Raw genomic sequence first — 13,091 nt, 5'->3', positions numbered from 1 at the left:
CACTCTGCTTGAAGGGATGAGATGCATCAATTTAGGCTGGGTACTTCTCTCTACGGGGGTGGGGAGGGAGGATTAAATGAGTTCATAGAATATAACATTCCAGTTTAAGATGCTGTGCTTTGTAAATTTCATGTATTCTGGGCTGAACTAAGGCCAGAAGCTGCGTAATCCTTTGTGCTTAACCTCGCAGCGCTTCTGGGAGTGGAGTCACTGTTGGAATGTTATGTGGTTTCTGCCAAATGCATGCTGTCTTTAGTTTCACAAGTGGTTTCGGCCATCAGTGCAGGATTAGATTTGAGAGAATAACAGAAGTAGCTGCTTGCTATTCAGTAGAGCTTAGACCTGCAGCAGCACTGGGACAGCTGAACTGTTGCTGAAAGAAATTCAACTAAGTCTCTGGAGTAAGCATCCTTTTATTTACGGTTCAGGCTGAAATCCTATTGTCCAAAATTGAGCAAGGCTGCTATTTTCTCTATCTACCTTTTCAGTGTTAAACTCAGTGGCTTTAACATTTGTTGTTGGCTGGATACTTTGCAGTACTGTCAGGCCAGGCCTTAGTTTTGTATGTGGGGGCATGTGTACATACCCTCAAACTTTTTTCATTCTGTTTCAAAATAATGATGACCACGAGTTTTATTAAGGGTGTTTTTCTATCCACAGGTACCAGTTGGTTAGATGTATTATAACTCCACTGGGCACCCATGGAATTCTGTTTTAATTTAACAGGCTTCTTCGAGTTGCAAAGAGAGTAACTCTTGTGAACTGCCTCTTAATGCTCTTTTTCTGCCATTGAGCAACCTGCAAATAATGTGGAAAGGCTCCTTTCATGGTATATACCTCCTCTCAAGCGCTTCCTGGTTTTTTTTGGTAGAGAGCTTCTGGTGCCACTCAGTAGTGTCATTTCATCATCAGGCAGAGAATAAATAAATCAAAGCTGTTGACATCATTCTTCTTTTCTTTACCCCAACATCCAACTGGTCTGTTCAACTTGTATTATACTGCATTTGCACAGCTTCTGCTTCTATGACCCATTAGGACAGAGCCTGCTTGTACTTAACAAGAGTCTCTTTCATGCTTTGTGGATCTCTTCAGGCCACAGCAGGACACAAAATAATCCCTTTTGCATTTCGTAGTTTCACAGTACTTTTCTGGTGAAGATGAAATAACCTTTCTGAATGAAAACAATAACATCATCTCCATAAGCCTGGTTTTGGTACAAGGTAATTGTATCATTGTTTCCACGTTTTACAGAATGAACAGCAGCTTTTTTCCCAGCAGATCCCAAGATTTTAAGTTATTAAAATCTATAAGGAGAGAGTTGTGTCAGTTTTTTAAATCAGTATGGAACTAGTTCCTTATAGTAGCATCTGGTAAGACTTACATAGACAGTCTCTTCAAATCATAATTTAGAAATTTGAATTCAGACTTTGAATTCAAAGAGGCCAGAGTTTTTTGTAAGTTCATATGCAGATTTTATGGTTTCACCTTCCTTTAGTTCTAACATACAATGAAAGATCTGTGTTTTAGAAAATTTGTTTATAGGATACAATCTGCTTTGCACACTTGAAACTTCCATCTCTGTATACTGTGCATATTCTGTAATGTTTTAGTTTCTGAAATGCATTTCTGACAAATATACTGTATACAAAAATCCAAGAAAGTACCTTTGCCTGTTGTAGCCATTTACTCTAAATTTCACATAGTGAAATGTGTTGAACTGGATTTGAAGGTTTGGTTTTGTGGGTTTTTTTGTGGGTTTTTTTTTTTTTTTTTTTACAACTGCTTGATGAACAGATACCAGGGTTGTGGCTTTGGGGTTTCGGTTTTTATTCCCCCTCCCCTCCCCCCCCCCCCCCCGAAAAAAAAAAAAGAAAAAAAAAAAAAAGAAGTACTTATTCTAGTACATCGTTCAGAACATCTTATACCACAAGAATTTAAGCAGACTAAATTGTCTATTTGTAAGGGGCCTCTCAATAAAAGTAAAATTTCAGGTAATGGAGGTAGGCATGCATCCTGTTATCCAAGGACTCCTTTCCTGTGTTTGCAGGAATCATTACATGACCTTGCCTGTATTTGGTGTTTAAGTGTGAGTTCAGGACTGTTGTGCATTCAGTTGTCATTACCCTCTTTAAAAGAGGTTGGTTGGCCAGGTCTGGTCTTGGGGTGCAGGAGCCCACAGAAGCTGTGGGAGCATATTACAAAAGCCTTATCTGCTTGTGTGAGATAGCACCGTGTGCAAGTTTGGGATGTAAAGTTTTGAGTTTGGTCATGTCTGTTTGCTTCTTATCTAAAAAAGGAAAACAAAATCGCCTCATCAGCTTGCACAGTCTTTTCCTCTGCAATTTCCCTAAAAGCATTGATTGTCTTCTGCTGGTCTCCTGGTTGTATAGAAAACAAAAATTGGGCTTTGAGTTCTGTTCCCCATGCTCTTCTGTTCCAGGTTGTTGGTGAGGTGTATATCATGGTATCTTTCCCCCAGCCTGTTTGTTTTTCTCTTCCCATATGCTATTAACTGCTGTTGGATATGGTATATTTTGATTCCATAAGCTTTTTCTTGTGGTATGTGCAGGTGTTTTTCCTACTCAGATTCTGAAATCTTCAGTGTTTTTTGTGGGAAAATAATTTTGTATACAAAGATAAATGAAGTAAAAATGATTTTCCCTTTTCTTGTTAGTTATGCTTATTCCTCTAAAACTAAATAGTAATGATCTTAAACCTAAGCTGAGATTATTAAGTGCTTATGCATGTGTGTGCACACTCGTGATTCTGCTGAAGTGTTATTTATAGCTATACAGCACAGATGACTGCTTAAAAAAAGAGGAATAATCAGCATGTTGTGGATACTGGGCACATGGTTTTATATTTTTGTGTCGAAGTATTAATCTATATAATGCTCTGTGGTGCAGTAGCATTCCTTCTGCTTGTGAGTTTTGGCAGGGCAGGAAAAATATGATGTAAGCATTTAATACTAGGACCCAGCATAGGCACCTTGAGCTGCTGCTTGCTCTTTCTTTGCTCTTTCTGCTGATATTTGTTTATGTGAGTTTCTCTATATTACTTTTGTTTTGCACCTCAGTATTTTACGAGTCTGGCAAGAATGTGAGTATTATAAGCCATCTTGGTGTGTGGTAATGGTGGTATAGATAGAACACAAAATACCATGAATTAGTAGTTTGAGAATAAGATGTAACTATTATTTTAATACTAGATACTATTCTGAGGTAAGACAAAAGGAGTAAAGGCTTTTATATTGTCTGTCCCCAGCTGTTTGATCATGACACAGGTGGGAGTTGTCTACGCATCCTCTGTGGAGGTTTTTGCTAGCCAGTGGTATCACAAAGTCCATTATGTGCTGCTTGTGTTGAGGAAACTGGTTTCTGCTCTGGGTGTAGACTTTCCTCTTTTGCACTACCTGGAGAGAAGAGTTCATTGCAATATTTGACTTTGATATTCTTAAAGCGTCACCGGAAAGACCTGTTTTCTTCACCCAAAGGCTACCCATCTGTTTGGCCAATGTCTGTTGCCGCTTTCAATGTTTTGCTGCATTAGCTTAGTCTGTTTTGATTATCCTTCAAAACTGAAGTACTGATGGTGCTGGAGTTCTTCTGTTTGCTTGTTTTCCTGCAAAATACACTTCTTGCTTACCTGTGGGTTTTTTTCTATGCGGACGTGTGTGTGTGAACACATTTGGTTGCTTCAAATGTTACTGAAATCAAAGTACATTTAAATGGAATTTAATGAAAGAGAGGGATTTGTAGTGTTGTAATCTGAACATCATATGAGTTAAGAGTTGACTGCTTTTGTCTTAAGAAGGAAAGGGATATGAAGATTGACAGGAAAATTCATAACAAGGTAGCTGTTATAGAACAGGAATTTTTCTGTTCAGCAGTCTGCAAGGTCGGGAAAAGAATGGCAGCAGGATTTTAGGATTTGTCAGTCATTAAGCCTTATGTTGGATACTACTGACTACATCTGAAAGTTTCTAGGAGCTCTTTAGTCATTGTTGGGCTGGAATTTGCAAGCCAGAGTAAAAAAACTTTAGTCTTCTTGGGTCAGTGGTACTATTGGAAGAGAGATGAAATACAGGAAAAAGGGGCTTGCAGTCTTATTGCAGTATCTGATGGTTGTAAGATACAGAATTTTGAAATGAAAATGGAGATTAAATCAAATACTAAATTCATCTTGAAGTTCTCCTTGGAGAGCCAAGGTGAAGATTTGGAAAAGGAATAATTGGCAGCAGGAGGCTGGCTTAGTGTTTGCTAGAATCAAGCCAGAAACTTGCATTTTATGATATGGTTGACAGCTGTCCTGTTCCTGTTTGTCTTGATTTTGTGTGTTGTATGGGATTGGTGATGTTTAACTGCTTTTGAGCACTTGCGTAACACTTGAAGCTGCTGTGTTTCCCTACTTATCTGAATTCCACAAGTTCCATATGTGGTGGGTTGAAGAGCTGGTTTCACCCCACCTTTCCTCCTTGTGAAATACCCGGCCACCAAGCCTAGGGTAGGTAGGGTGGGTTTTTAATACAGGCACGGGAGAATAAATTTAGTTTTCCTGTAGGAAACAATGCAAAACTTTAGGATCATCACTTTGGAAATCCAGGTGTATTAAGATGCTTTTATTACCATGTCCAGCAGTCTTAAAGAGCTGGGCAGCTGTGAAGGGAAGATCCAAAGGGAGTGAAGATTGATTTGAAATGTTTTGAATTTACTTCAGGCTGGGCAGCCTTTCTTAATTTTATATATGTTCCATCCCTCTTCAACTGTCAGGGAAAAGTTGTTGAGATAACGGATCCTTTGGGCTGTGTAACAGAAAAGGAGAGAAGCTGCTTCTGAAGGATTTCAGAAGTAGGACACAAAGCTGCAGGCTTGCCTGCCTCTATTCCCTGTAACCTGCACAGCAAATGCATGTGCTGAAAGTGCAGTGGTGCATGAGATCAGTGGTTATTAATACCATGTTTTTGATAAAAAAGTTTTAGCTGGGGAGTAAAATGTGTTTTGGCAATAAGCCTCACACAAAGTAAATAACGTGGTCTTTACGTTTCTAGCTCTGACCTCATCTCTCTCATTGTTTGTCCGAACAGAAGCCCTTTATAACTCAGTTATTCCACATTGTGCTTGTATAAATTGCAGAAATGCTTTCTTCCAGAAACTTCTAGGTCATCTTGAGGATAAGTTATTTTCAATCAGAAAAGACTATAGTGCTGGGTTTAGGTACTTAGAGCTGTGTATTTGGTATTTTAATTTATTTTTATTGTAATACGCCTTTGGATGGTTCTAATATGTTAGAAGTCTTTACTGAATTGTTTTAAATAGCTTTTCTGGTTATTTGAGAGCCAACTGTATACTTTGAGTCCTACTGACTGCTTTTTTTAAAGTTTAGACATGGCTATTCTTCTGTCTCAGTCTATGGGATAAGTGACAAAAGTCTTTGAGGTCATAATTTTGCACAGAAGATGGGGTTTTTGTCAGCTGATGTCCTCCTTTCAGGAAGGGTTGCAGAAGTGAGTGCTAAGACTGGAGAAGCACTTGTAGGCAGTTGGGAAGAAGCACAGAGGTTCCTCTTGAGCTCAAGTAAATAGAAATTTCCAGTCCTTCACCACTACTGAAACTTCTGCAGTTCAAAGCTGTTGGGTTTCGGCTGCTTTTTTGCTGTGAGAGATGCTCTTTAAATAGATTTGGCTGACTGTCAGGCTTAAAATCAAATGATTCAGATTAGGTAAGTGTTCGATGTAAGATTTCATTACACTGTTTTAAGAGACAGCCCCCTATAGTTTTATAAAACCCACAAGTGTTTTGAATGAAGAAGTTGGAGTACTCTTGCTATGAAGAATATCTTCATGCAGTATAAAGCTATACTTGACTCCATCAGCTCTGCAGTTTCATTTCAGGGTGTTTCTCTCTGTTATCTTGAGGTGGTCTCTCTGAAATGGCCTTCTGGAAGATCTGTGGTGTTTGTCATAGACTTCTGTACCCTTACTCTCTAAGTGGATTTGGGGAAACACTTGTTTTTAATCTCCACTCCAAAATCATTTAATGGTCTTTACTAGGAACTTTTACTTTTGGATAATTACTTTTGCATCAGGTAAGTGGAAACATTTCCCTGGTGCCTGAAAGACCACTTAGAATAACCCTATACAAGCACTTGAGTATATTTTCGAAGATGATTCTGGGAATCATCTGTCAGCTATGGTCTCTGATACTCACAGCTTTGTTGTAACATTACAACACTTCACAGATTAGGAATTGTGCAATAGCAGAATGAAAACTAAGGAAGACAAGTAGGAGTCTGTTGTGTGCATCAGTGGCACTGTCAGGTGCTGTCAGTTCCTGGTTCCAGCCGGTAGGTACAAGTAGCAGAGCCAGGTAATTAAGCTCCTCTAAAAGGAAAACAAGAATTGGGTGTAAGCTTGACAGCAGGCTTTCCCCCGTTGCCCTTTTCTCTCAGCATGTCAATCAAGACTGAGAAAATGCATGCAAGAAGCAGAAAGTTGATGTGTGTTCCCATTTGCACTCTCAAAATGTTCTTTTTTAGATAGAAATGAATGGAAATAATTGTACTTTCTTGTAGTTACACTGTATCATCTTGGTACACAGAGAAGTCTGTCTTGTGGTTTTGGCTAGCTAAGACTCTCAAGAAGAGGAGACTTCAAGAAGAAGTCATAACCTCCTTTGGTTCTGTCAGGTATGCTTACGTTTAAGATCACTGCCTCATTGACACTTTTCTTCATCCAGCCATATGGTTATTTGGTAATGGGAACATTTCTGTCCCTTTATTTTATTTCGTCACCTTCAAGGTTGAATTTAGACTGACTTGCAAAGCTGGCTATCCTTTTGGTTGTCTAAACCGTAAACAAGGCTCTTAATATTGATACCTCTGCAATTAAATATAATTTAATCTATGCAGAAATTAGCAACTGCTTTCATCATTTCAGCTACATGGAGAAAGTATGTTCTGAAGCCTCCAGCTGTGAAAATTTTTGTCCATCTGGCTGAGAACAGCCATGGGATCAGTCGAGGGGATCATTCCTGTGCTTCCTCACCAAAAGAGCCGCTCAGCTGGGAGTCATCTGTTTGAGAACTTTCACCAGAATCTGTTGCCTTGGACAATTCTTTTCTTTCTTCTTTGTTTAAAATCCATTTCTCATTTGTTTACGCTTTCTGAGGTGGTAAGACATGTGAAAGGGCAATTAGCCCTCAAGACCATTAATCTACTCCTTCCTGACAGAAAAGGTGGTATGATCTTGAGAGTGTGTGAGGGTCTGTTATTTAGACCCACACACATTCACACATTGAAGCATTTACTTGGTTCTGTGTTTTGAAAGTTTCTTCAGGGGAAAAAAAAAGTAATGGACCTCTGCTCTTATTTAACAGTGTGTGATACATACTTAATTGGTGGTTTCAGTCATAGTGCTAAATGGAGACATCTCCTATTCTAGATGGGTTGTTTCAATTCAACCGTGTGCCTGGAATGATTCAACAAGCAGTAGCCTAAAATGTTCAGAGAGGCATGAGACTGCAGTAAGAGAGTAATATTATGATTTTTTTAATTATTATTTTATTTTTTTCCCTTAAAATGAACAGTGATAGTGGGACCTAGCAAATGAGTATGAGAATGCTGTGCTCTTAGACAGAGTGGAGTTTCTTCAGGCTGGAAGTATGTGCTTGAACCATAGTCAGCTTTGCTCTGGGGTTGCACTGCTGGAGACAGATGGCGGTGGTGCCCCATGCTCTTCTCTTGTCTGTTGAGCCTGACTTTGCAGCTGGGAGCCCTCCTTCCTGAAGAAAGATGTTGACAAACAGCATGAGCTCAAGGGAAGATCTAGAATGCTGGATTTAATATATTTTTTTAGTTTTATATGTTTTTTAAAAATATAGTATTCTTTATTATAAAATTTGTGTAGCATTATTACAAATCTGTGCAGCTTTTCAGGGATATAGTTAGCTTTTTTAATTCTGCAGGCTAGATTAATTTAGTGCCTTAGTCCAGTGAATAGAATTCTTAATATGATAAACAAAATTAAAGTACCTTAAAAGTATGTAGGTTTTCCTCCTCAGTTCATTGTTTTTCTAAGATAATGTTTTGAGTAATGAACTAAGGGCATCATTTGTGCTTTTTCATCTGGCACTCCTCCCATCTTGGTCATATTTCTGTATTAGCAACATTTCCAGCTATGAGAACCCTCTCTCTTTCCTATAAAAACAGTTTTTTCAAGGTTGATATTTTTCTCTTTTACTTCGGACTCAGTCTTTGGGAGTCATGCCAAGATGCCACTGGGACATACAGTAGCTACAGCTTTTGAATCTGTCATCTGAGGTGGTTTTTTTTGTTTGTTGGTTTGGTTTTGTTTCTTCCCCCCCCTTTTTTTTTGTTTGTTTGTTTTGTTTTGTGTGTGTTTTGTTGCTTATTGTTGTTTGATTTTTTTTTTTTAATATGAGACTAATGTGGAGCTGCAGTTGTCACTTAACATTAAAATGCTACAGAAGTCTGGGAAACGCCATTGGCAATTCAATTGTAGGGGGTTTCCTTGTACTATTAAAAAGCTGTTGGCTTTTAAGTGTTTTTAATAGGGCAGCAGTCTTTCTGAAAAACTTCTTTAATTGGAAAGAATACATGAAAATCTTTTCTCACTTAACTGTAATTTTGTGGAGCCTGTGACTTGTATCATCAAAGTGTTACCGTGATTTTATTTCGGAAAGTAAATTTTGGTTTTTTCTTTAGTTCTGTGGCTGGGACCACTTACAAGCTAACACAGTATCTGGGAGAAGTACTTTCTGTGTTTGGAGAACACCTACATCTGCTGATAGGCTTGCAAGAGCAATAGGCTTCACTTTCCCTTACAGACCACTGCTGTTTTCTTAGCAATGGTATATTGGGTGTTTAAAGTACAGGATGGTTAGCTTTTTTCATACTTGTGGTTCGTCAGTGATGATGGATAAAACCCAGGATGTTTTAGTAATGATGGTTGTGTTTTACTGCAATTCTTTTTTCCTGCTTGCTGTTTGTTACCCTGTTACAATATTATGTATCATAAAATATAGAGCAGAAGCTAAGTGTGTCCGTAAATAACCCATCTAAATAATGTCTTCCATAGATTTAAGATTAATTAGTATTCTATTTTGTGGTTATTATATAACATTGATAAGTTTTTAGAGGTTAGCAAAGTGTGAAGCTGCCATGGATCTCCAGAGATGTGGCTTTGTCATAGGTGAGTGGTTACCAGCTTAAGTGTTTTCTGCTTGTTCTTAGCTCTGCAAAGGCTGTATATCCAAATGGGCGAACTGAACTTGATTTCATGAGCGATCATAGCAAATATGTAGTAAGAAGTCAGTTTTGCTAAGCCTGTGCAAATGCAGTGCAGGTAGTAAGTGTGCATGGTTACTGCAAGAGTCCTAGCCAGCTTGCAGTAATCTTGCTGCAATGACAGCTGAACCACAAAGCCTCTAATCTGATTTTGGTTCCACAGCAATAAAAATAAATAGAAAAAAAATGTATTTGCTTTATCATAACTGAGACAGCTTGGCTCAAAAAGTACTTAAAGTTTTATAGCTCAGTTTGAGAGCAGAATCTTGCTATGAACTTGACGTCCGCTGAATAGGTGTTGCTTATAGGTGTGCATTTTGGGTATGTTTTGGATTTGTATTGACTATCTTTTCATAGGTGCTATGAAGAAGAGATGATAGAGTGCTTGGCTCAGGGCTTTTTGTGAGGTAGCACAGAGCCTGCTTGCCTCAGCTTATCCACACAGCATCCTGCTCCATCTCTGCAGCACAGACTTAGCTGCTGCACCTATTGCAAGTGGCGTTGGTGTGCAGAGATCCTTAAATTGTTGCTTGAAACTGAATTATCTCACACGGTATGGTTGGTTCGTGGCTCGTTAAGGGATTGAGCAAAGAAAGGCGCTGAGACTGAAATTGCTTTGAAATCAATCCTGTATACGTTCAGTGCTCAGGAATGTTGTGCGACAGGCATGGTAATGGTCTGTGTCTCCAGGCTTGCAAGCACCTCTGAAAATTGTGTATGGCACACTGGCAACCAAAAAGAATATTCATCTGTATATAGATATTTGCCTGCCTTAAAGCAATGCTGAGGCTTCATTAATATTTGTAGAATAAGTTTAATAGAAACACAAACAAAATAGTACTAGAAGGGAATGGGTAAGGCTGTTGTATCACATTTGTGGATGTTGAGGAAGTTCCTTCTGAGTTTTGACAGGTGTATTTATAATTATGTAGACGGCAAAAAAGCGTGCCTTCACAGACACCTAGAATATCTTCATAAGGAATTATGCTCTTAGTTAATCTTTGTACAAACTCTGTTTATTTTACAGTGACTTCATGCTCAAATTTCTACTTCAGTATGTGTGAAATAGTCATCTTGCTTATACCAGCCTTAAAGGTACATTCAGTTGTTATGTGTGTCAAAAATGGGATAATCGTAAATGTCATTGAGAATGTCCCTGGAAAATATTACGCAATTGTAAAGTAAATACAGATAGACTACACTTGTAAGAACTTTGAAAAATGGTTTTCCGTGAAGCTTGTAGTTCCTGTTTCTAGGAATTTCTTAGATCAAATTCTTTTTTGTATTTCCTGTGAGATAAGGGAAAAAGTGAACTTGTCATGGAAAGAACACTTTCTGTGGAATAGTTCCGGCTTCTTCAGAGCACCAGTGTCTTTTGGAAGACATTGTACCAAGATTAAGTAACATTTTATAGAGAAACAGATAGTTTCTAATTAAGAAAATTTGGAGACTCTTTTGTTCTGGAGAGAGCTGTGGGCTGCTGAGTTCAGGGTGAGCCTTTGCCTTTGTCAGTTTGGCCTTCCAGGTTCAGTGCAAAATCTCAGTTCCTGGGTGGACAATGTGCTAGTGTTTGTTCACAGAATCACAAATCCTTAAACTACTGTTTGAGTGACTAGAAGATCTGATTAGACTGTCAAGGGTACGTATGAAAACTGCTATAGATACATATGAATACTCTGGTTTGTTTTTATTAATCTGACTTCCTTCTTAACCCTTTCAACATACTCCAGCCCTCTTTCTTTTGCATACTTTTCTCACAATTCTCTGTTCTTTTCCATGTTACTTTATTTTTTGGGTGGAGGAAGGTTTATATTTTTTGCTTTGTCTCAGAAGATTCATTGTATTGTGGGAGGTGAAGCAACACTGGTCTTGGCAGAACACCACAAAACCAAGAGAGTAATTAAATGACGTAAGCCTTTGATTATTTTTCTCTTTCAAGCTTTCTGGCACGGCTGGGCATTCCAATTGCAAAAGGAGGATCAGGAGAAGAAACTTCTAAAGATTGCACACAGAATAAAAACAACTGTATTGGAGACTTTGCTGCTTAAACACTGTTTGCTCTTAAGTCTTGGAGTTGCTTCTTTTTCCCCTGTGAGGATGATGTCTCTTTCGTCACCCAAGATAGATGAAACTGAAAGGGAGTTGCCAAGCTTTTATTTTGGTTTTGGTTTCTCTGCTCCCTTCCTAATTGGATTTTTCCCATCTTCTGCAGGAGGATTATGAAAGGATTAGAGAAGCTGGGGGTTTTTGGGGTGTGGGAGGTAGCTATTGTTTTTCTCCATGATTCTGGGACCAACTTGATTTGCCATTTGTTCCCTGAAGTCACTGCCTGTTTGGAAAAGGGAGAAGCAGCATAACAGATGAACTTGCATGACCATGGATTCCTCGCATTTGCAAACTTTGTATGTGGCTGCTTGTAAAAGAGGTTTTTGCATACATAGGCATCAAATGAAGGATAGCATCCTGGGCTGGATTTAAAAGAAGCAAACCGCTTGTGTCCTGATAAAGGATAAGTTCTGTTTAAACTATAATTAAAAGAAGATTGGATGTTGTTCTAGTTTTGAATTTCAGTGAAAGAAAGGAAGGGCCTGATCCAAGTCAAATACTCTGCCAGTCTAAACCTACATATTCTACAGCTGAAACTAGAAGAATGTCTTGGAAAAGAAATTACTTTTCTGTGGGTCGAGGGAATAATGTACAGGGCATGTTTACTCCACGAAATACAACCTCAATAGCACCCAGTAAAGGTCTCAGCAATGAACCAGGACAGAACAGTTGCTTTCTGAACAGCGCACTACAGGTAAGAGCACAGAATAAAAAAAATGTTTGTTTCTTTATCCTCTGTTATTGCACTATTTTATTAGGCTTGACTGTTCAACAGATAGAGCCAGGCTTGACATAATTGTTTGTGGGTCTAGATAGAATAAAGCTGTATGTGGAAGTGCAGCCTAGTTGAGCTATAGAGCAGCCTTTTTTAAGTTTCAGGTTTTCCTCCTGAAATTGACAGCATTTGAATAGTCATCACTTACTGTATTTCAGTCTCTTGTTTGTGTAAACTTGGAAAATGTCAACCAAAGTGGAAAGTATATGTAGAAAAATTACTCTAAAATAATAGAACATTGCATAGCTTGCAGTATGCCTGCTCTTTAAAAGGAGTAGATGTTTAATTTTTTTTAATTGAAATTTAGATCTAACTTTTTTATTGAACCAGTCAAGTTCAGGATAATACCTATACAAGATTCTTTTTATGTGGTTTTCTTTTAACTGTTTACTTGTAGATGCTTAGCTTAGATGACTAAATGTTAACCTTTCGATTTAGAAGAAAAACTTTTTCCTGTGTCAAAATTCAGTGGAGTGGTATGGCTGCTATAGTGGCATTGTCTCCATATAGAGGTTTGTAATGTCTGATGTTTGAGATATTAAATCCTGTCTGCAGGGTTTAAAACCCTTTCTCTACATCACTTTCCATTCCTTCATAAGACTTGTCTGTGTAGCACAGACTGTGTTTCTGTGGCTGGTTTTTTGTGTTTTGGTTTATGTTTTTTTGTTATTTCCTCCCCTTTTTTTCTTCCATGGGCATGATTAGGTTCTCAACTAACTTTAGGTTCAGGCTTCAAGATATACCCTGATGCAAATAATACAAAGTGAAACACCAGTGACCCTCAAAAGGCTTAATAAACAACGAAATGTAGGACTAGGTACAAAGAGAATTGATAGTAAGAGAACTGCTAAGTGAAGTTTCCAATTATGTACTGTATTGCTTTTGTTAAGTTGTAAGGTGTAATCAC

At 38.3% G+C, this 13,091-nt stretch overlaps 1 protein-coding gene across 2 annotated transcripts in view; it reads left to right on the top strand.

Annotated features, from left to right (window-relative positions):
• Window positions 1-13,091, top strand: part of USP54 (ubiquitin specific peptidase 54) — a 108,186-nt gene that overhangs the window by 37,699 nt on the left and 57,396 nt on the right. For both annotated transcript variants that reach the window (XM_061459433.1, XM_061459434.1), the window contains exon 2: window positions 11,243-12,103. In XM_061459433.1, the coding sequence (XP_061315417.1) occupies window positions 11,954-12,103 (150 nt within the window). In that variant the 5' untranslated portion in view covers window positions 11,243-11,953. The remainder of the gene's footprint in view (window positions 1-11,242; window positions 12,104-13,091) is intronic.

This window comes from Pezoporus flaviventris, unplaced genomic scaffold, assembly GCF_033815535.1.
Source record: "Pezoporus flaviventris isolate CSIRO_AGI_PZ_B2104156 unplaced genomic scaffold, CSIRO_AGI_Pfla_v1 ptg000029l, whole genome shotgun sequence".
Lineage (NCBI taxonomy): Eukaryota > Metazoa > Chordata > Aves > Psittaciformes > Psittacidae > Pezoporus > Pezoporus flaviventris.
Note: the sequence above shows the minus strand (reverse complement) of the source record. Positions and strands in the feature narration are given on the sequence as shown.